At 61.9% G+C, this 19,766-nt stretch overlaps 4 protein-coding genes and 1 pseudogene across 6 annotated transcripts in view; 1 reads left to right on the forward strand and 4 right to left on the reverse strand.

The window, feature by feature from the left end:
- The window catches only part of NPLOC4 (NPL4 homolog, ubiquitin recognition factor), a 43,443-nt gene extending 40,772 nt beyond the window's left edge, over positions 1-2,671 (reverse strand). For all 3 annotated transcript variants that reach the window (XM_016163681.2, XM_036222389.1, XM_036222388.1), the window contains exon 1: positions 2,491-2,671. In XM_016163681.2, the coding sequence (XP_016019167.2) occupies positions 2,491-2,505 (15 nt within the window). In that variant the 5' untranslated portion in view covers positions 2,506-2,671. The remainder of the gene's footprint in view (positions 1-2,490) is intronic.
- A 4,219-nt stretch (positions 2,672-6,890) lies between these two features.
- On the reverse strand, positions 6,891-7,009 carry LOC118604632 (annotated as a pseudogene).
- A 464-nt stretch (positions 7,010-7,473) lies between these two features.
- Positions 7,474-11,283, forward strand: TSPAN10 (tetraspanin 10). Its single transcript, XM_036222244.1, has 3 exons — positions 7,474-7,509; positions 8,960-9,522; positions 10,890-11,283. The coding sequence occupies exons 1-3, from the start codon at positions 7,474-7,476 to the stop codon at positions 11,281-11,283; spliced, it is 993 nt and encodes a 330-aa protein (XP_036078137.1).
- Positions 11,284-12,592: 1,309 nt separating this feature from the next.
- PDE6G (phosphodiesterase 6G) lies at positions 12,593-17,954 on the reverse strand. Its single transcript, XM_016163881.2, has 4 exons — positions 15,673-17,954; positions 14,130-14,335; positions 13,574-13,614; positions 12,593-13,159 (listed from the first exon to the last, which is right to left on the reverse strand). Exons 2-4 carry the CDS (start codon positions 14,273-14,275, stop codon positions 13,083-13,085), a joined length of 264 nt encoding a protein of 87 aa, XP_016019367.1. The 5' UTR covers positions 14,276-14,335; positions 15,673-17,954; the 3' UTR covers positions 12,593-13,082.
- Positions 17,955-18,085: 131 nt separating this feature from the next.
- Positions 18,086-19,538, reverse strand: OXLD1 (oxidoreductase like domain containing 1). Its single transcript, XM_016163880.2, has 2 exons — positions 19,423-19,538; positions 18,086-18,657 (listed from the first exon to the last, which is right to left on the reverse strand). The coding sequence occupies exons 1-2, from the start codon at positions 19,480-19,482 to the stop codon at positions 18,238-18,240; spliced, it is 480 nt and encodes a 159-aa protein (XP_016019366.2). The 5' UTR covers positions 19,483-19,538; the 3' UTR covers positions 18,086-18,237.
- Positions 19,539-19,766: the final 228 nt, after the last annotated feature.

The following is a 19,766-nucleotide window of genomic DNA, read 5'->3' on the forward strand; positions in this document are numbered from 1 at the left end:
TTTTCTCTTCAGATTTAAAAATAAGGGGGGGGGGGGGTCCCTACCATGAATCATGAATGACTGGGTTCTTTAAGAAAAAATTTCACTTTGTTCCAGGACCTATACACAGACATTAGAGTGATTTAAAAGAATCATAGAAAATCTTTTAATTTGTTATTTACTTTTAATAAAAAGATTTTTAAAAGCAAAGGTATTTAACACTGTGGTAAAACTTAGCAGGGTTTTAAGAAAATATATTCCTGGCAAGCCTGAAACCGCTGACAGGCTGGGAAGACTCCCGGGCAAAACATGACTCCCCAGGAGCTGGGTTTTATGCTGCTCGAAACCCTTCTGAAGGTGAGTTAGCACGCCTGGCCAACTGCAAGGGGCATGGGGCAGCATGCCCTGCCACAAACCAGACAGACGATGCTCCCACCACCTGAGGGGCGAGACGACAGACAGACAGGGATATGCCAGAAAGTACTCCCGGGGCACTCCTCTCAGCAATTACGCGCCGTGCCCTGTATTTAAAACGACACTATGCAGATGAAAAACACCGCAAGCCATTGTTTTTGAAAAAGGATTTTCACCGACACACAAAATGCCACAATGGCTTTCAATCTACAGTCTGCTTTTATCAAACAAATGAAGAATCATCTAGATATTCCTAAAATAGCTTGACTTTCCTGTTTTCTGATGGCTTTCACTTGACTAAAAAGGTTTTGCTCCCATACTGTTCTCCATTTTTACGATTTTCTTTTAGATAATCATGAAATCCCAATCGCTAACAGCACAAAATATTCTCTACCTCTTTGCTTAACTACATCTGTTAACCTTCACCTTAATCAGCGCAGAGTGCAAATACAGAAGTCTTCGACCTTTGACTCCCGGTAGGCTCCACTCTGATTCAACACCGAGAGGAACGGTCTCATGACAGGCAGCTCGGGCATTCGGTACCTACTCCCACCTATGTGTTTCTGTAACGTCTCCAACTCAGGCACATCAGGAAGTGAAGAGCTGTTTCTCTGTACAGGATTCTGTGACTGTCCTCAGACTGTTCCCTCGGGAACAAAAGCACGACACGCCACTCCCTGAGGAGCTAAAGATCAGGTTTACACGTTTCGGAGCGTTCTAGACTTAAGGTCATTCTACTTGATCATCTACAACAGAGCACGACAGTCCAGGTTCCCAAGCTAAGCCAGTACCTAACTCCAACAGACAACGTGGCTCGAACTGAGGAAGTTCTGGCTTGGCCTCTGTCGTAGGACACAAAATAAAATCCACAAGAGACAGACCAGGCAACAAGGACACACAGCCTCTTGGTAACTTAGGTTTTGCTATTTATAAGAAAATGAGCCCAGAATACTTCTTGGGAGAGTCCAACAATCGGGTGAGATAATGATCAGTTGTACCCACAGAAATGTGTAGACCTCTATATTTGGGGAAAAAAACTTTTTGAAATCAATTTCAGACGAAGGATCTGTTTTAATTCCTCACAATCTCAGTGGCAAGCCTTATAATACACACTAGGAGAAAAATGGCCTTGTCTGAAACCACTCTCTTGTCCGTGGTGACTTCAATTCGGTTGAAAGTATTCAAGTGAATGAAAGTCTGACGGCAGATCTGAGTGCTCGTTCTTAACCCATTTCACCAACGACTCGTGAATCTTATTCTAAAAGCAGCCCAGTTTCTCTTGGGCCACGTCCAGGTCGGGAGGCACGGGGGAGACGGCAGCCACTAGCCGCCGCTCCGCCCGGGGGAGCGCTGAGTGGGCGGGGCCAGGCCCGGGACGCCGCCCCCGGGGCTGGGGCGCCCCGAGAGGCCGACGCGGGCGTGCGGGACGCCCGGCGAACGCGCAGGGCCGGCCCGGCGACTCCCAAATTCTCCTTACGGGAACCGAAGTTCCTCTGCCCGACCGGTCTGCTTCTTCTTTTCCTGCCACGTTTACTTTTGAGGGGGAAACTTTCCACAAGTCAACGCGCGGCCGGCTTTTTAAAATTTTCACTGACTTTTTTTTTCCTTTAAAGAGCAAAAAAAAAAAAAAGTGTCCCGAGTCCTCGGTCCGGGAAAAAGTGAAACCGGCCTTTGACCACGCTCCCGGAGAGACGGGAGGCTGGTCGCCCACTCCTCCTCGCCGCCGAGGGGCCGGGCGGCCGGGCGGCCGGGTCGCCTCCCGCGGGGAGGGGTCTGCGCGGTCCCCGTCTGCGTCGTGACACGGCGCCGAGCGGGGCGGTGAGGGGCAGGACGGCCCCGCAGAAGGGGACGAAAGGACCGAGCCCCTTCACGGACGCCCGGCCAGCCGCCGCGCCACGGCAGACGGCGGGCGAAGGCCCGGCCCGGCCGCTTCCCCCGCCCGCAGCGGCAGCCGGCGCGGCGGGGACCCGACGGAGGCGCTCCTCGGTCGGGGAGCCCGGCCCGCGGCGCAGGCGGCCGCGGGGGCCTCCCGCAGGCCGCGCCGGCAAATCTGCTGCCTCATGCCGGCGCCCGCTCCCGCCCGGCCGCCCCACTCACGATGCTCTCGGCCATGGCGGCCGCTCCCGCCTCCGGGCTCGAGCCCCGGGCCGCCGCCGCCTGCCGCCCCGCGGGCCTCGCAGCCCCGGCCTCAGCCCCGGCTCCTGCCTCCCGCCGCCGCCGCCACCGCCGCTCCAGCTTCGCCGCCCGGCCGCCACAGCAGCGACGTCCGGTGCCTCGCCCAATGCGCTCCGCCGGCCGCGCAGCCCCGAAAGCAGGTTCCGGCCGCGGCAACGGCCGCGCATGCGCACGGCGGCCCCGCGCCCGCGGCCGCGCCCCTTTCCCACCGCCGCGCGCGGGGCCCTGAGCCCGGACCTGGCCATGTGGGGAGCGAACCCTTGGAAAGGTGGCTTCGTTAATGACATAGGCTCCCCGTTGGAACCCGAGCCACACAGGAAAGAACGAAGGGAAGCAGAAATAACCGTTGGCGGGTTATGCCCGGAGAATAGGGCATTGCAGACATCGCGTTAGTTACATACAAATAGAGAAAAGTGATTTCAGGCAGGTTATAACCTGCCTTCATGTTATCGCAAAAGAAAGTATTTCCCCTGAATCTAACATAAAAGGTAAAAAAACGAATTTCGATTGTATTTCAGGTCAGCGTTTCTCTAGCAGAGATATGTTCCCAAATGCGCCACCAGGGCCGCCTGGGGCGGGGTGGGGGGCGCTGCCGAACGGGTCTCATGCCGGGTTCAGGGTTCTGCTGTCACTGTCCGAAAATGGTTAATAATTTTCAACGAGGAGCTCCACCTTTCAGTTTTACACTAAGCCCTGCATGTTTTGTAACTGACCTTGCCTATGATTGTGAAAGAGCCATGAAAACCTCTAGGCAGCTAAAACCTGTTTTTTAACGCCCTCATTCAACTTCAGATTGTATTTAACTCCCGTGCTGAAGAGAGTTAGGGAATTATGACTCTCATTTCCTCCCATCCCCTCCTCCTAATTTCACTGATTTTGTTATTATTGTTGCAGTGTTGCTGTTTGTGACACATTCTGTTCCTTAACCTAAGATTCAGCAGTTATTTGAACTTGGTTTATTCATTCCATCACCAAGTATTTATTAAGTGTCTACTTTCGGTGTAGCATGGCTCTCTAATGCTGGGGACAGAGCAGAAAGAAGCCAGTGCCCTGTCCTGATGGGATCCACCAGGGGAAGGCAGATTACGAACAGAACAGATCGGCACATGAATACATATGTCAGTAATAGGCCATGTGACAATGGAAGCAGGGGAGGGGACGGAGGGTGGTAGAGGCTATTTTAAATCAAAAGGTCGGAAGGAACTCTCTGAGGAGATGAGATTTGAGCAGGTCCCAGGTGAAGTGGTTCACGCAGGTGTCCGAGGGGAGAGTGGGAGAGGACGGAGAAACGTGCAGAGGTCCGGGGGCCCGAGAAGGGCTGGCGTGCTCCAAGAACAGCACTGGGGCCCTGCAGCTGCTGGCAGGCGCGGGCTGGGTCAGGAAGAACCGGTTGGACATGCCAAGGCCTCGCATTCTATTCTAAGTGTCAGGAAGCCTTCGGAGGTGAGAGTGGGGGAGGCAGGGTCTCCATGTGTTGTAGGATTCTTCTGGAGGCTGAAGGGAGCATGGACGGCAGGGAGGGGCAGGAGGAGAAGCAGGGACACCCTTCACAAGGCCGAGTGGTCAGACCGCGGTGGCAGCAAAGCCCGAGAGGCGGCCGCATCCAGCACAAGCACTGCAGGAAGATCGAATAGGGCTGCCTAGAGGACGGGCGGACTGGGTTTTATTCTGCTGACACATCCCCCTCCTCTTCCTTGTACAGAATGGCCTCTGTGCTCGTCTTGGAACCAAATACAGTCCTCACACTGAAGGGCCAGGCTACGCCTTCTTCCTGTCTCCCAGTGCCGTCAGGTTCAAGCATTGCATGACGACAGACATGCCACTATTACATATGTTGCTTACTTCTCATCTCCATTATGTTACCGTGAAGGCAATTCACTGATTTTTTTTTTTTTTTTTTACTCCTACAGCACCTGGTCTTCCTAGGTGGTCTCCCATCCAAGTACTAACCAGGCCTGACCCTGCTTAGCTTCAAGATCAGATGGGATCGGACATGTTCCAGGCACATGGCCGTAGACAATACACTGATTTTTTAAAATTATATTGGTTGCATGAGTTTCCTGGGGCTGCCATAGCGAAATGCCGCAGACTGGGCGGCTTAGCTTTACTGTCTCACAGTCCGCGGCCGCTCGGGTGTCATCTTGGGGGAAGAGGTGGCAGTTCGAATGCACAAGGGCTAATCTCCAGCGGGCGCCCTCGCCCTGCCCCCTGCCCACAGCACAGCAGGCCGAGTGGTCCGTCCTTCTAAAGCGTGAGCCGGGTCACAATGCTCCTGCACCCAGCACCCATCACTGCCCCGTCTCACTCAGAGTGAAATCCTAGAACAGCCACGCTTCAAACTTCACAGGGGCCTGCATGCTCTTCCCATGCCTGGCAGGGTCCACCCGCACTCAGGACTGAGGCTGAGACTGCGGGCAGCTGGAGGCACTGGGCTGCGTTCCCTCTGGGGACTGCCCTCACCGCAGGTCACCGCCCCTCCCCCAGGCTAGTAAGGCCCAGCCCCCTGTCCCAATCTGGGACAACTCTGCAGGCAGTCGCAGCTCCGGAGCTCCTCACGGGACCACGGAGGCACTCGTCATGATCGCCTGACAGTCACCTTCGCCCTCTACCCAGTCCGGCTTCCTCGGCAGCCCTGGCCCCTGAGAGCACCCTGGGGAGTCTCGGAGTCCCGGCTGCACCTGCGCAAGGTCGCTGGTGGCCACTCCGTCACTCCTCGGTTCTTCTCAGTGGTCTTCTTTTTTTTAAAATTGAGATTGAAATTTACTTATCGAAAGTTTAGTGGCATTTAGTGCCTTCCCGAGGTTGTGCAACCACCTGGAGGCTCTGCTTCTAGAGTATTTTCGTCCCCAAAAGGAAACCCACAGCCACCTCCTCCCCCCCCCCCCCGCCTGGCCCTGCCGCCCCCATCAGTCTCATTCTGTCGCTGCGACCACACCTGTTCGGAGTGTTTTACATAAACGGGGGCGCACGCTGCCTGGATCCCGGGACAGCTTCTTCCACCGCGCATGGTGCGCTCAGGTCCATCCACGTGGTGGTGGGTGTTGACGCCTCCCCTCTATGGCCAAGAAGTGCCGCTGGCACAGACAGGCCCTGTGGCGTCACCCTTCTTCCTGGAGGGCCATCCGGGCCCCTTCGCCTTTTGGTGACTGTGGCTAGAGCTGCCGTGAGCATGCGTGTCCATGCATTGGCTTGAGTCCCCGTTTTCCGTTCTTTTGGGGTTGCGCCTGGGAGCCCGACGGCTTCTGACGGCGAGGCCCTCCCTGGCCACCGCCTCTCCACCACTGGTCCGCCTGTGCTGGCTTCGCGAGGGACCCTGCGAGCGTGTGAACTCGCATGCATTCGCCACCTAGCTCGCGGTGGGACCCTGCGCCCGAACGCGGGCTCCCGACCACGGCATCGGCTGGTGTCCCCTGTGCCACGTGGCCCGGGCTCGGAGCAGTCCCTAACATACGTGCTGTGGAATAAAACCTCCCAAAACGTGACGGCTTCCGACGACAGCCACTTACTCCCAGTCCCGCGGGTGGCAGGGGGGGACTTAGGCGGGGCTCGGCCGGGCGGAAGGCCAGCAGGCGGACGCGGAGCAAAACCACGGGCGACCACTCAACTCAAGGAGGCAAACTGATCGCATTAGGATAGGGTGAGAAGTGATCCCGAAGCACAGGAGGGGGGCAGGGCGGGGGCCGCTCCCCCCACCCCGCCCCGCCGCAGGAGGTGGTCTGGGACTGGACACGGGGAGATTGCAGGCCCAGAGGTCAGGGCCACCAGACCGCCGGGCCGTCTGGGGACAGCACGCGGCCCGCGCGGCTGGACTGCAAGATGGTGGGGGAAGCGAGGAAGCGAGGCTGGGGCCCGAGTGCCTCGCGGGGAAAGCCAAGGAGCACAGACGGGGGGGGGGGGGCAAGACGGACACGGCCCGGGGGGTCCCCCTTCTCCTGCCGCGGGAACACGGGCACAAGGCGGGCCTCGCCGTCTCTGCCTTCTGCGACCTCCAGAGGTCCCCAGAAGCCAAGCACAGCTTTGACAGACGCGTCACAACCTCACAGGCGTCACAGGCAGGACCAGGGAGGCGTGGCCGGCGAGTGCCCAGGCCTGGCAGTCGGGGTGGGCAGGGGTCTGCTCTCCAGGCTGGGGAGAGGGGACAGGACACCTCAGTGTCAGAGCCTTGAACACACCTGTCTGCCTGGAGGCTGCATGGCCGGGGTCCTTCAGGCACTGGGCGCAGTGGTGACCATGACAAAGTCCTACCCTGAGAAGCTCAGAGGGCACCTTGTACCAGGAAGAATGTGATCTGGCCAGTGGATAGTGTCTCATTCTTTTTTTAACGCCTACAGCACCTGGTCTTCCTGGGTGGTCTCCCATCCAGGTACTAAGCAGGCCCGGCCCTGCTTAGCTTCCGAGACCAGCCAGGATCGGGCGCGTTCGGGGTGGGGTGGCTGTAGACTGGTGTCTCACTCTTATAGGGAATACATCAGGGGAGTAAACGGGCATTTCGCTGCAGGCAGGTCCGACCACAGGGGCCTGTGTCCCTGGGAGAGGTGATGGAGCAGCCACGGAACCTGCTGGAACGAGGCCCGCACTGGGGTCCTGGAGCGATGGCCTGTGGCCGGCACCCTCACGGCGCCACCCACACGGTGCCTGCACGGAGTTTCAGGGCGTCCACAAGGCGGGGCCAAGATTCCAGCTCAGAGGAGAGCTCGTGCGCATCCGGCACGCAGGGGTTGTCCTAAGCCCTAAAATGTGACTCCTCACATGATCCCACCGTGACCGCAGCGTCCTGGTGCGCCTGGCGGTTCAGCCGGCCCCGAGCGCCCGGCTCCCGGAGTGACCAGGGACACGGTGCACCAGCCCTGGTGTGCCGGCCAGAGAGGCTGGGGCAGGGGGCCAGTGCACCTGTCTAGGTGGAGGATGGAGGAGGGGGAAAGGAGCCCCCTGCTGTCTCAGGTAAGCCAGCGCCCTGGTGGCCTCACTGAGGGTCAGAGGTGTCCCCAGCCCCAAGGCCCACGGGACCTGCTAAGATGGGGGTGGGGTTTTACTAATCAAACGCTTAACCTCACCCAGCGCCCTGTTCAGACTTGCTCGTGCCCGGGGTGTGTCCATGGCCCCAGGAAAGCACGTGCCGGGGGAAGGTGCCCACCAGGCCCATCAGGCTTCCTTCAAGTCCTCCCATCCCCCTCCACCCATCCCCAGACTCCTCAGCCTCCTTGTCTCCCCTGGGGCCCCTTCCCTGCTGCGCCCGTCACTCAGCCCAGTGCCAGCCCCTGGACAAGGGATCTGAAGTCTCTGCGGAACTGAGGGTGACCTCTGGCTCAGGATTCAGGAGGAGCCGAAGGCTAATGTCCTCCCAGCTAGCCATGGAGCCGTGAGATGGCCCTCCAGCTAGCCATGGAGCCACGAGATGGCCCTTCAGCCTGTAACCGTGGTCCCCAGAGCTCCAGTCCCCCAACCTGGCACCCGCAGCCTCTCCTTGGGCTCCTACTGACTTTTTGGTTCTGGAGAGCTGATAAATAGCCTCCTCTTCTCTGCTCTGAGTTCAGAATCAATACAGCATCGATGCTGAGCAGATGGGTGCCGGGCAGGGGGACGGCTTCTTTCTGGCAGCTTGGATCGGAATGGGACCCCTGCAGGCACAGGGCACCGTTTCCTGCTTCTCCCCCCAGCCACGCTGCGTCGCTGCAGAGCCGGGGGCCGGCAGGTCTCCCAGCGAGGGCGGGCGCGGGCAGGCTGCTCCTCTCCCCGCAGGGAGAGCCAGGAAGTCCTTCCTACATCTGCCTGTGGGTACAGGGGGCGGGTGGGCGAGGGAGCAGGCAGACCTGAAACAGATGGTTCATTAAGGGCCAAGTCGAACAGGCTTAGCTTCTCCGAATCTCACCTGTCAATGAGCCACTCCTCTATGGGGGGGACCAGGAGAGAAGGGATGGGTCCCCCAACATTCAAGACCCCTTTACTCTTCCCCTTGGTACGGCCAGTGCCCCCTGGGCTTGGCTGAACGTCCTGCAAGGCAGGGCCCCTTGGAAGGCCATGCATCCCACAGGGCAGGGTCTCTTGGCCTGTGCCTCACTGCCATTGGCCCGGCATAGCATCTGCACTCAGATAGTGACGGTGACCGAGAGCATCCTGGGACATCGGCGCCAATTTCAAAGGGGGAGGCAGAAAGGGTGGTTGCCTGAGCTGGCCCCTCTGCCCGGTGGGCACCCCCCTCCGGGCCTGGGAGGAGAAGTCTCCTCGTAAACACGGCTTTCGTCACATGGGTGCACGGGGAGCAGGGAGAGGCGTGTACTCACGGAGCACGGGTTCCCACAGACGCCTGCTCAGTGACCACCGCAGACTGGCAGGGCGCAGCGACCCTGCAAGTCCCCCGGGTGAGACCTCCCTGTTCCCTCTCTCTCTGCAGGATGCTGGGGGCCAGGAGCCGCCCCACCCCAGGAGTAGCCCATTCACGTCAAGCCCCCTGCAGACAGGATGGGCGGCAGACCCGGCCTCTCCCCTTCCCCCGGGAACCAGCTGCCTCAAGTGTCTGACTTTTCTGTCCAACTTCCTCTTCTCTCTGCTCGGCCTTCTGGCCCTGGCCATTGGGCTCTGGGGCCTGACCGTCAAGGGGTCTCTGGGGAGTAGCTGGGGGGGCCCTCTGCCCGCAGACCCCATGCTGGGACTGCTGCTGGGGGGGCTGGCGGCCAGCGCGGTGAGCCTGGCGGGCTGCCTGGGCGCCCTCTGCGAGAATGCCTGCCTGCTGCGCTGCTTCTCTGGGGGCCTCCTCGCCTTCCTGGTGCTGGAGGCCGTGGCGGGGGCCCTGGTGGCGGCCCTCTGGGGCCCGCTGCAGGACGGCCTGGAGCACGCCCTGCGCGTGGCCATCACCCGGTACCAAGACGACCCCGACCTGCGCTTCCTCGTCGACCAGGTGCAGCTCGGGCTGCGGTGCTGCGGGGCCGCCTCCTACCAGGACTGGCAGCGGAACCCGTGAGTCCTGCAGCCCAGGGGCGGGGGGCGGGGGGGCGGCCGCGCGCGCATGGGCCGGGGGAGCGTGCAGGGGCCCTCGCGGAGCAGGGGCCACACCGGCCAGCAGACACGCGAAGCCGCTTTTGGGTCTCAGGTCAGGGCAGCACACGAAACACGCACTGTCAAACGCAAATGCCTTTCGGTTAGCTCAGAACGGCCTCCTTTCGCGATGCGGGAGCGTGTCTGACGTGTGCACGCCTCCGCCCGTGCCCGCGTGTGCGCTTCAGCAGTGCTGGGGAGCACGGCGCGGTGCAGTCACACCCTGCTCCAGGACAGTTTCGTCATCCGTGCCCCACACGCAGACACCCAGGACCGCGCCCGCCCTCCACGTGCCCCCCACCACAGGCGGTATATGCGCCCCCTTTGGGCCTTCCCCGGCACCCGATCACGACACGTGGAGTCACGTGGAGACTCTCGAAAACTGGCTATTTGACCCGACAGTCACTAGAACGCGCCGGGCACTCTAGCAGTATGCACATGGGCTGTTCTCGTTTGGTGGCTGCGCGTGGTCTCGGATTTGGTGGCTGCCACTTGTGTCGTGACCAACTACCTTGCCGGCCCTCGAGCCCCTGCCTTAGTGAGGCCCAGTCTCCCGGGAGATGAGACGGTGTCTGGGGAGGAGGACGAGGAGACAAAGCTGTAGGTCTCAGGACCTGGACGCCCGTCGTAGGCCAAGGGCACCCGGGGGCCGTAGGGATGGCAACGCTCCCTCTCAGCCCTGGAAGCTCCTCCAAGCCTCCCGCCTCTTGCCGCTGCCCAGTCCTGCCCTCACGCCCTGCTGTGACTCGTGGACCACTGCAGAGGCCCCTGCCGTGACTCGTGGACCACTGCAGAGGCCCCTGCCAGGCCTCGGCCCACCTCCTCCTGCTCCGGCTCTATCCGTTCAAACCAACTCTGCAGCTTCTACCAACCCAGGCCGTCTGCCCCCGCCCCTCGCCGCACGCCTGTCGCTCCCTCGCCATCTCACCAAACATGTCCCTTCAAGCCCAGAAGCTGTCACCTCTCTCTGCACGCAGAGGGGAACTGTGTGCCAGGCTGAATTACAGAAAGCTGGGTGTGACGTGTGTCTGTGTGTGCACAAGTGCGTGTGCCCGTGCGCATGTGGATCTGCGCCTCATGCCTCGTGCGTGTGCATCGTGCACGCACATGTGTGCCTGTGCATGCACGCATGCACGTGTGCATGTGCACAGGTGTGAGTGGACGTGATGTGCGTGTGCCTACTGCGCACGTGTGGGGCCATGGAAGCTCGAAGGCGGGTAGGAGACATGCGACTGAGTCTCAGAGCAGCGGGCCCTGCCCTCCACACTGACGCTCGGTGTGCCTCGCAGGTACTTTAACTGCAGCGCGCCCGGGGTCCAGGCCTGCAGCCTTCCCGCCTCCTGCTGCATCGACCCCCAGGAAGACGGCGCCTCTGTCAACGACCAGTGCGGCTTCGGTGCCCTGGGCCTGGATGAGGCTGCGGCTCAGAGAGTGGTGCACCTGGAGGGCTGCGGCCCGCCACTCCGACAGTGGCTGCGCGGGAACATCCGGGCGGTGGGCGGCTTCGCGATCGCGGTCGTGGTGGTCCAGGGGGCGGAGCTTCTGCTGGCCACGCAGCTGGTGAGGGCCCTAGCTGTCCGCAAGGGGGCGGTGAAGAGCCGCAGAACCGGCGTGGCGGCCGGGCCTGTCCAGCCGCGCTGCGGCGCCTGCGCCTGGCCCCCAGCCAAGCAGGCCCCGGGCTGACCAGCAGGTGGGACGAAAGTTGGGGGCGCCCGGATGGGGTGTAGGGCTGCAGGCCTACCCTGTCTCCCAGTGCCAGAGTCCCGTGCCAGGCGCTGTGGAGGCGCACCTCGGACACCTGGCCTCCGCCACCTACTGTGCCTTGCGCCCCCAGGGTCCCCTTCCTGCAGGGTGGGAGCCACCTCCTGCCCAGTTCTATTTTCCCAGGGCCGCCACCGCCTGATTTCACGCTTTCAGAGCCTCTCGCCCCGCCCACCGCCTCGCGCTGCTCCCGCACTGCCAACCGCCTTGACCTGGGTCTAAGTGCAGGCCCGTCTGCCTCCCAAGGAGGGTGCCCGCGAGGCCACCAGGCCGGAGAGAGAAAGCTGAGTGAAATCCTGCTGCCGGGCCCCCAGTTCCGACCCCGCACTTGACCACTTCCTCCCGTGCCAGCCTTCCAGGCACCGCCCAAGGGCCCCACCCGTGATCCTGCCCCTGAGGCACCAGTTATCAGCACAGCCTGTCACCGGCCCTCCTCTGAGGCCACCTCTCCCCTTCCCAGGCCTTTGCCTCCAAAAGGCTGTTTTGTGGGGAGTAAGTTTTATTGAGATGTATCGTTCACACAGTAAATTGCACCGATCTTAAGAGGGCGACACATGGAATTCTTACCGATCTAAACACCTGTGGACCCAGCACCAGGTCCGGACCCCACGCCCCCTCCCTGCAGCTGCCTCTGCTCCGGCTCCACTGTCTTCCCTTTGGGTGGCCTTCTCTGGCATTCCCGTAAACAGCCCGTGGAGGCCCTTCCTGGGAGCCGCCGCCTGGTCAGCGCACCTGGTCCACGTGGGCGTGTGCTGGGCAGCTCCCGGACGACGGTGGCCAGGGACGGCGTGGCGCGGGCCCGTGAGGGATGCGCCGGCTTCCCCTAGGTGTCGGGAGCGGGTCACGGTGCATCTGTCCAGCTTCAGTGGACACTAAGGATGGGTTGGCCGGGCCACTGGGCCAGTTCCCCAATGTCTGCACCTGTCCCTCACCTGAGCCGTGGGGATAGGCGATCCCTGCTCCTGGCGTGGCTGCTGTTGGGCCTCGTCCAGTCCCACCTCCTTGGGGACACCTGCCCTGGCCACTGGGCGTGCGTGTGGCCCCAGCCTCGCCCCCGCCCTGGCCTGGCTGCGTGCGCCCCCCGCCATCGTGGGCCCAGATTCAGCGCCCAAAGGGTTTCCTCCCCCCTTGGCCTGGCCAGGCCCTGCACCTCCATCCACATGCTCTTCTGAAGCCACCCACACCCTTGGGCCCTGTCCCCATGCCCAGCACACCCCAGACAGGTCAGCAGAACACAGAAATTTTATTTTTAAATGGGAAGAACAAACGTGGGCCAAGGACAAGCTCCCCACGGGTGTGGTGGATTCGAGGGGCCTCGCTCGCTCTCTGACGCCCCAGGACCCCCACCACCCCCTGCGCCGACGCAGGAGCACCAGCTGGGAATGGCTAGTGGGGAGCTGTCCTCACCTCCAACGGGCAGGACGGGGGGCTGCGGTGTGGGGGACACTCCTGGAAGGTGTTGCCCCGGCTTTCCAGCTGCAGGAGGAGAGTGTCTGTGGGTCAGTGGCTCTGGAAGTTAAGCAGGGCTGGGGGGGGGCCCAAAATGGTGTCCGGCAGGGAAGTGGTGGACTCTCAGGGTCAGGGAGCCTGACACCCCGTCCAAGGGTCCGCAGACACAAGCCGGTGATCCGGGCGCCCTCGGGGTGGTCCGCTCACAGGAATCCTGAGCAGAGGTGGGAGTGGGCAGCAGGGGTGGGAGGGGCCATGGCTGGCTGGTCCTGCTAGATGATGCCGTACTGGGCCAGCTCGTGCAGCTCCAGGTGGTTGAAGGCCTCCCACGGGCAGATGACCGTGATGTCTGCAGGAGAAGGGGCAGCGTGACCAGGACGGGCCATGGCCCCACCCCGAGTGCTGAGGGTACGGGTCCTGGTGAAGGCCTACCCGCCTCCCAGGACACTCCAGCTGTTGGGGGGGCGGGGTTTGAGTGGGTGCCCCACCCCGGAAGACAGGGAGCGAGGCAGGCCCAAGGGAGGGGACGGGTGGGCCTTGCTGCTGGAGGGAGGGAACCGCAAGGGCTCCTCGTTTTCTTCCGGCCCCTCCAAGCCCCCGGTGACCCCACCCTGTGGGAAAAACCCCACTTCTGGGGGACGTGACGCTTGGTGTTGAGAGAAAATGAAGGACAGGCTGGGGGCAGTGCCCCAAGAGAGCCTGGGCCCTGCATAGCGGTGGGCGGCGAGTGGACAGACCTGGGGAGACCTAGCGGCTGTCATACCTGTTCCCAGGCCTTCCATTCCAGGAATGTCGTCCCCAAACCTGCAAGGACAGAGCGGTCAGGACAGTGGCCAGGGAGAGAGTGGAGTGGGGTGCTGGGGGTGTGCCCGCACTTGAGTGCAGGTTCCTAAGAGCATGGAGTATCTGTGAGTTTGTCCTTGGTGCATGTGGGGGACTGTGAGTGTGCCCCGGGTATGTGTGGCTGTGAGCTGTGAGTGTGCCCCGGGTGTGTGTGTGGGTGTGAGCTGTGAGTGTGCCCCGAGCGTGTGTGTCCGTGAGTGTGCTTCCCAGGCCTCTTTGGCAGTAACAGCTGGAGAGTGAGAGGAGCTGCCCCGAGCCCCTCCCGCTTCCATGCTACGGATCGGGGAGCCCTAGACAGGCGCTGAGCAGCCCTCGGGACCCCCTTTAGGACCACGAGACCACACTCGGCCAAGTGAGGGTGCTCAGGCCCCAGCCCCCCAGCCCTGGCCGGGGAGCAGCCCCACGTCCCTGCCGCGCAGTCTGGGGCTGGGCCCTGCACCCCCTCGCAGGGGCGCCCCTTCCCCAGCTCTGCTTACCCTTGGACGCCTTTCTTGGGGGGCTTGCTCTTGAACTGCCTGGTTTGCCGCTGCTTAAATTTGGGGGGTCCTTTCCTGGGGGTGACGGGCCCCCCAATCACCCGGGTGGCCGACCGGATCTCCGGCTTGGGCAGTTCCAGGTTCATGGCCAGGTTGGCAGAGACCCTGTGGCGACCTTTGGCTTCTGAACTTCCTCAGGCCGTGGGCTGGGGGCAGATCAGGCGGGGGGTGCAGGGGGAGCCCAGTCATCCCTCCCGCTTCCAACTCCCCTCAAGCCACCAGAGCAGAGGAAACCCCAAATCATGAGACACAGGGGGCCTTCAGCGTGGCTGGACAGCAGCCCCTGCCATGTCCACTCAGGGCTCCACTGGGGCTAGGAAGGGGGGCCCCGAGTGTACCCCTCTCACATGCCTCCCCTTCTGCACTCCCCCCCCAGTCCCTGGGGGTTGGGACACTCGTCTCATTCACTGCGGCACGAGGGGCACCCAGCAGCAAGGTGAACTGCAGAATGACCGGGAAACGGGGCGGGCAGGGAGCGGCCGTCTCCAAGACGCTGAGCTGCAGAATCCTCGCCCAGCGCCTCCTCCCTCTGCTGGCGCCCGCCGCCGCTCACCGCGCTCGGAGCCGCTCTGGGGCCAGTGTCACCTACCGCTGTCCCTGTGCCACCACGCAGGGGGACCTGCCCCCCCTCCCCAGAGGCCCTAAGCCCTGGTAACCTTGGCCAGGGTCGAGGGCAGCTCGGCTTCCTCTAAGCCTATTAGCACCAGAGGGAAAGTAATCCCTCAGGGCTGCTGGGGTCCAGAATGTCCTGAGACTAAGCCCGTGCCGCAGATGGGAGCCACTGCCCCCTCGCCACACTGCCCAGGCACCGCCTCTTGCCCCTCGTCTGGCGGGCTGCAGTGCCTGACTCAAGCCTTGGGCCGCTGACCGCTGTCTGCTAGAGCATCCAGGCTGCGACCAACCAGGAGGCAAGGACAGGCGGTCCCAGTGGCCAAAGGATCGGCAGTGGGTGCCGGCACCTGCGTGCGGTGGACCCAGCCATGGACCCTCCCTCCCTAAGGCTCAGCCTCGGTGCTGGGACCAGCCCCAGCCCAGGAGGGGTCCAAGGCAGACCAGACCCTGACACTCACTCCCACAGCCCAGACAGCATAGGTCCAACCGGGCCCCGTCCCCAGTCCTGAGTCACCGGCCTGGCATGGGCAGCTCTGAGCCTGATGGAGCTGTCCTGTGGAGGCCACGGCCCGAGCGGCCCCAGCGCCAGCCCTGCCTCTGGCTGGTGCACACCCAAGCTGACTGAGCACGTGTGGCCCGAGGCTCCCAGACCACTGCTGGCCTTGGGGACAGCCTGTACCACCGTTTGGGGGAGGGCGGAGAGGTGACCAGCTGGGTGTCCTCTCTGAAGAGCAGGGCCGTGGTGGGCTCTCACAGATCCCGGCCTCAGCCCAGTGGTGGAGAGCCCACCAGCTTCCCACCCCCGGGCCAGAAGCCTGCTAACTCCCTTCGGTAAGTGGCGCCAGGAAAGCTGGGGAGGGCGACTACTCACCAAGCACTGGGGCGTCTCGGGGCCGCGGGTCGAGCGGCTGGGCAGCCCTCGCCAGGGGGGCACCGGGCATTTATCCTGCTCCCGGGTAAGCGGATTAGGACAGTTCCCTGACACCACACTAATGAGATTGTCAAGGCCAGTCTGGCAGGCACCACTGCTGAGGATTCTGGGGGATGGGAAGGGGCTTGGTGTAGTCAGCGCCTGAAGAAGGGACAAGCCGGGGAGGGCAGTGAGACCGCGAACAGGGACGGGGCCAGGACTCTCCGGTAGCTGCTTGTCATTTGAGACGTGGACAAAACGGCATTGGCTGCTGTCTCGGGCCCCCCCTTCAGTCCTGACGTCCGGAGATCACACCTTCGTGGCCCCCAAGCCCCACGTGGCCTGGCCCCTAGCCGCTTCTTCAGCCTCAGCTTCCATCCTGCCCTCCTGCTGTGCTCCAAGGAGCCCCTTCTACCCCAGGGCCTTGCACCTGCTGCTCCGGACCCCGAGCTCGCCCCTCCCGGGACCTCAGGGCTCTGCCCCAGTATCGCTTCCTTAGGGCACCTCCCATCTCGGGCCAGACCAGGATGCCTAGCCTCCGGGCCTCAGGGCAGCCAGCTGGGCTCTATCTCACCACTTATCGTGCGGTTGAATGTTTGGATAATTTTGTTTTTTACTATAGTTGACGTAGGTTATGTTAGGTTCGGGTGTCTGACATGGCGATTTGACATTTATGTACCTTATGAGTGAACACAGTAAGTCTAGAACCCATCTGTTGCCACACAGTTATGACACTGTCGTCCTACGCTGTACGACATCCCTGTGACTCATAACTGGCGGTTTGCACCTTATTCCCTACCGGCTTTTCCACGAACCCCCACCCCTCCCCTCTGGCACCCATCGGTTTATTCTCAGCATCCATGAGTTCGCTTCTATTTTAAGATCCACCTGTAAGTGAAATCACACGGCATCTGTCTTTTTCTGACTTAATTCACTCATGACACCTCTAGGTCCATCCGCACTGTTGCGGAGGGCGAGATTTCCTTTTTAACGGCTGAGTGACATTCCATTGTATGCACGCACCACTTCTTTATCTACTAATCCACCAATGGACACTTAGTGACTTCCGTATCTTGGCTGTTAGTAGCAACGCCACCACAAACACAGGGGTACATATCTCTTTTCAAACTAGGGTTTTGGATTTCTTTGGGAAAATGCCCAGAAGTGTTATTGCTGGGTCATAAAGTAGTTGTTTTTCACTTTTTGAGGAACCTCCACTCTATCGGCCACAGCGGCTGCACCAGTTTGCATTCCCGCCAACAGCGCGTGAGGGCTCCCTTCTCTCCACATCCTTGGTGACACGCTATTTGTTGATTTTTTGATAACGGCCATTCTGACAGGTGAGGCGTTATCACCCTGTGGTTGGCTAACTCTGTGTTAAGCTGTCCTCCACACGCATGGACTGGGGCAGACAGATGCCCACGAGACCCTGGCGTCTGGCCCAGTGCCAGGTGCTCCCCAGATGCTCAGTAAGCACCGGCGGGATGAACGGAGACGAGGCGTGCGCCCCCAGGGCAGTCTCAGCGCGCCCGGTGCCCACGCTGTGCCGGCATCGCCACGTTTACAACTAGGAGGGGCAAGGCCAGCGCTTCTCTTTGGCAATGTCACACGGCAAGGGCCTTTGCTGTGACTGTTGAATTCTTAAGGCTAATTCCGTAAGGTCCACTGGGTGGGGTGTACGTATGTACACGTACATACATGTGTAAACATGGATGACACCTGCGAGCCGTGCGAGACGGGTGTCGGGCGAGGTGTCCTCGGCACAGCACCGGTCTGCCTCTGGGCCACCGGTTTCCATGTCCCTGTGACGTACTGGCTTTATATTAAAGGGAAGGCCTGTTTGTCAGCTCGGATCCCGTGCAAGTGGTATCACAACCTTAGCTTCTCCCTTAAATGAGGAGATAAAACCTGCGTAGCTTCATGTAACCCGGCCCTGTCCAGGCCACCGCCATCAGAGCCCGGAGTCACTTCCACCCTGGCTGACGGCCGTGGGAGCTGTGGCGACGTGGGCTGGAAGGACTGACCGGCAGCTAGTCAGTGCTCGGGTCCCGGAGGCTGACCGGCTGGAGGGCGAGTGCCTCCCCGAGGACCCCAGCAACTGGGGGCTGACTGCGGCTGCGGGAATGGAGCATTTCTCAGCTGCCTGGTGGCGTGTATGCTTGCCAAGGGCTTTGCCAACGGCAACTTCCCCGGGCCAGCTGGTGCTCCCTCTGCCGCACTGCTCCATAAACACCGAGGACCTTTGGGCAGGACTTCTGGGACGTGGGGACATGGAAGGGGGCCCCTGGGGTCACTGCTGAATATTGAAGGAAATGAGTCTTATCTCCTCGAGGCGCTCAGTGAACGTCTGATGACAGCACAGAGGCTCCCTGTCTCACCACCACAAAGACCTTATTTATTCTCAGGGAAAGTCAATAAATAATTCTTCCGATTTCCACCCGACACAGGCCCGTGAGGGGCCGCAGACAGAGGAGGCCGTGCTGCTCCCTGGGCAGGAGCCCTCGGCGAGCGCTGGGCCAGGCTGGCTCAGCCTCCCCACCTCACGCGAAGCTGGATCTCCATCCTGAGGAAGGCCTTGAGGTTCTCGTCGGTCACGTGCTCCTCCAGGGCAGCTAGGGCCCGCTCCCCGCCATCCTGGTAATGCTGCAGCAGCACCTCGGCATACTCCACCCACACGCAGTTGGGGCAGCCGCTCATGCAGCAGTTTGTGGGGGGCTGCAGTTTGGGCGGTGGGGGGTATGGTGGCTCTGAGGGGCCCCCGCTGGGCAGGGAGGACTTCAGCTGCCCAGTGCCATCTGCACCTGTCTGGGAGCCCACGTCCACGGGGTCCTTCCCAAACCCTCTGCGGCCTGCACACACTGGGATCCAGGCGAGGTACCTGTGCAGAATGCCGCTGCCTCCAGGAAGCCTTTGGCACCAGTCCCAGCTGGAGAGTCTGCGAAGCCCCTAAGGATGCAGATGAGCCTATGAGTCCACAGGAAGCTGATAAGGCCTCGCCGGCCCCCAGCTCAAGAGGAATTTTGGCCTGTCACCGGCAGGGGGCTCCACATCCTCCTCAGCTTCCTCACTTCCTGTTACTTTCACAGCTAAATTCGGTTTCCCATCCGTAAAATGGGTGTAATGGTTGGTATGAGTCCAGCAGGCGTGGAGCGGCGGAAGCCAGGCACCTCCAGCTAAGATGGCTCTGCCCCCGGGGACGGGAATGGAGTGGGGGTGAGCTCCTGGCCACACAGCCACCTCTCCCTCTGCAACCAGTACAGCTGTGCCCTCTACTCTGACCCTGACTAATCGTATCGCTCCTTCATCCCCGTTTCCCTCTGTCACATGAGAAGCCCAGGCCGCCCAGGTCATCCCCCAAGAGCCTGTGGGTCCCCTTCCCTGCTCTACGTGTCTCCATGGCACAGAACACTGATCGACACAGCCCAAACTTTGCTTATTTCGCTAACTCCCGAGAGGAGCACAAGCTGCTGGTCACTGCGGCGTCCCCAAAGGGGCTCGCACACGGCAGGCGCTCAACAGATACGGTCGAACGAGTCAACGAGCTCGGAACCCGGCTCTGCCCGGAACTACCCTTCCCACGGGCCGGGCGCCAGGCCGGGCAAGGGCGAGACAGACAGAGGCGAGGCCGGCCGGGCACGGGGAGCGTCTCCGGTCCCTGCCAGACCTGGCATTTCGAACGCAGCCCTGGGCCCCCCCCCGCCGGGTACTTGCCTGGCAACGGGAAGCGGCGGATACCGCCCGGCCTCCCCGGACAGCGCTCCGCAGCAACATCGCCGGCGGCCGTGCCCACCGCGCACGCGCGCTCCAGCCTCAGTCCCGCCCAACCCGTGAGCGGCGGCTACCCTGGCCAATCGCAGCCGGGCAAGATGCCGCACCGCCCCAATTAGCGCGGGGCCGAGCGCAGGAAGCGGAAGTGGCCTCCATGGGGCGGGGCCGGGCGCGGGAGGAAGTGGCTCCTGCCGGGAACGCCGGCGTGCAGATGGCGGGAGGTGGGTGTCGAACGGCGATCTCGGCGGCGTCGACGGGGCCTGGCCGTCCCGGGCGGCCGCAGGGGC

Source organism: Rousettus aegyptiacus, unplaced genomic scaffold, assembly GCF_014176215.1.
Source record: "Rousettus aegyptiacus isolate mRouAeg1 unplaced genomic scaffold, mRouAeg1.p scaffold_m13_p_6, whole genome shotgun sequence".
Taxonomy (NCBI): domain Eukaryota; kingdom Metazoa; phylum Chordata; class Mammalia; order Chiroptera; family Pteropodidae; genus Rousettus; species Rousettus aegyptiacus.

Bases quoted from the DNA above. Each gene is read 5' to 3' on its own strand.
- TSPAN10 (XM_036222244.1), top strand. From the start codon at position 7,474: ATGGAGGAGGGGGAAAGGAGCCCCCTGCTGTCTCAG. The intron at 7,510-8,959 runs GTAAGCCAGCGC...CTCTCTCTGCAG, and splicing joins GGAGCCCCCTGCTGTCTCAG to GATGCTGGGGGCCAGGAGCC. The intron at 9,523-10,889 runs GTGAGTCCTGCA...TGTGCCTCGCAG, and splicing joins CAGGACTGGCAGCGGAACCC to GTACTTTAACTGCAGCGCGC.
- PDE6G (XM_016163881.2), bottom strand. From the start codon at position 14,275: ATGAACCTGGAACTGCCCAAGCCGGAGATCCGGTCGGCCACCCGGGTG. The intron at 13,615-14,129 runs GTAAGCAGAGCT...CTGTCCTTGCAG, and splicing joins CCCAAGAAAGGCGTCCAAGG to GTTTGGGGACGACATTCCTG. The intron at 13,160-13,573 runs GTATGACAGCCG...CTTCTCCTGCAG, and splicing joins AATGGAAGGCCTGGGAACAG to ACATCACGGTCATCTGCCCG.
- OXLD1 (XM_016163880.2), bottom strand. From the start codon at position 19,482: ATGTTGCTGCGGAGCGCTGTCCGGGGAGGCCGGGCGGTATCCGCCGCT. The intron at 18,658-19,422 runs GCAAGTACCCGG...CTGCATCCTTAG, and splicing joins CCGCCGCTTCCCGTTGCCAG to GGGCTTCGCAGACTCTCCAG.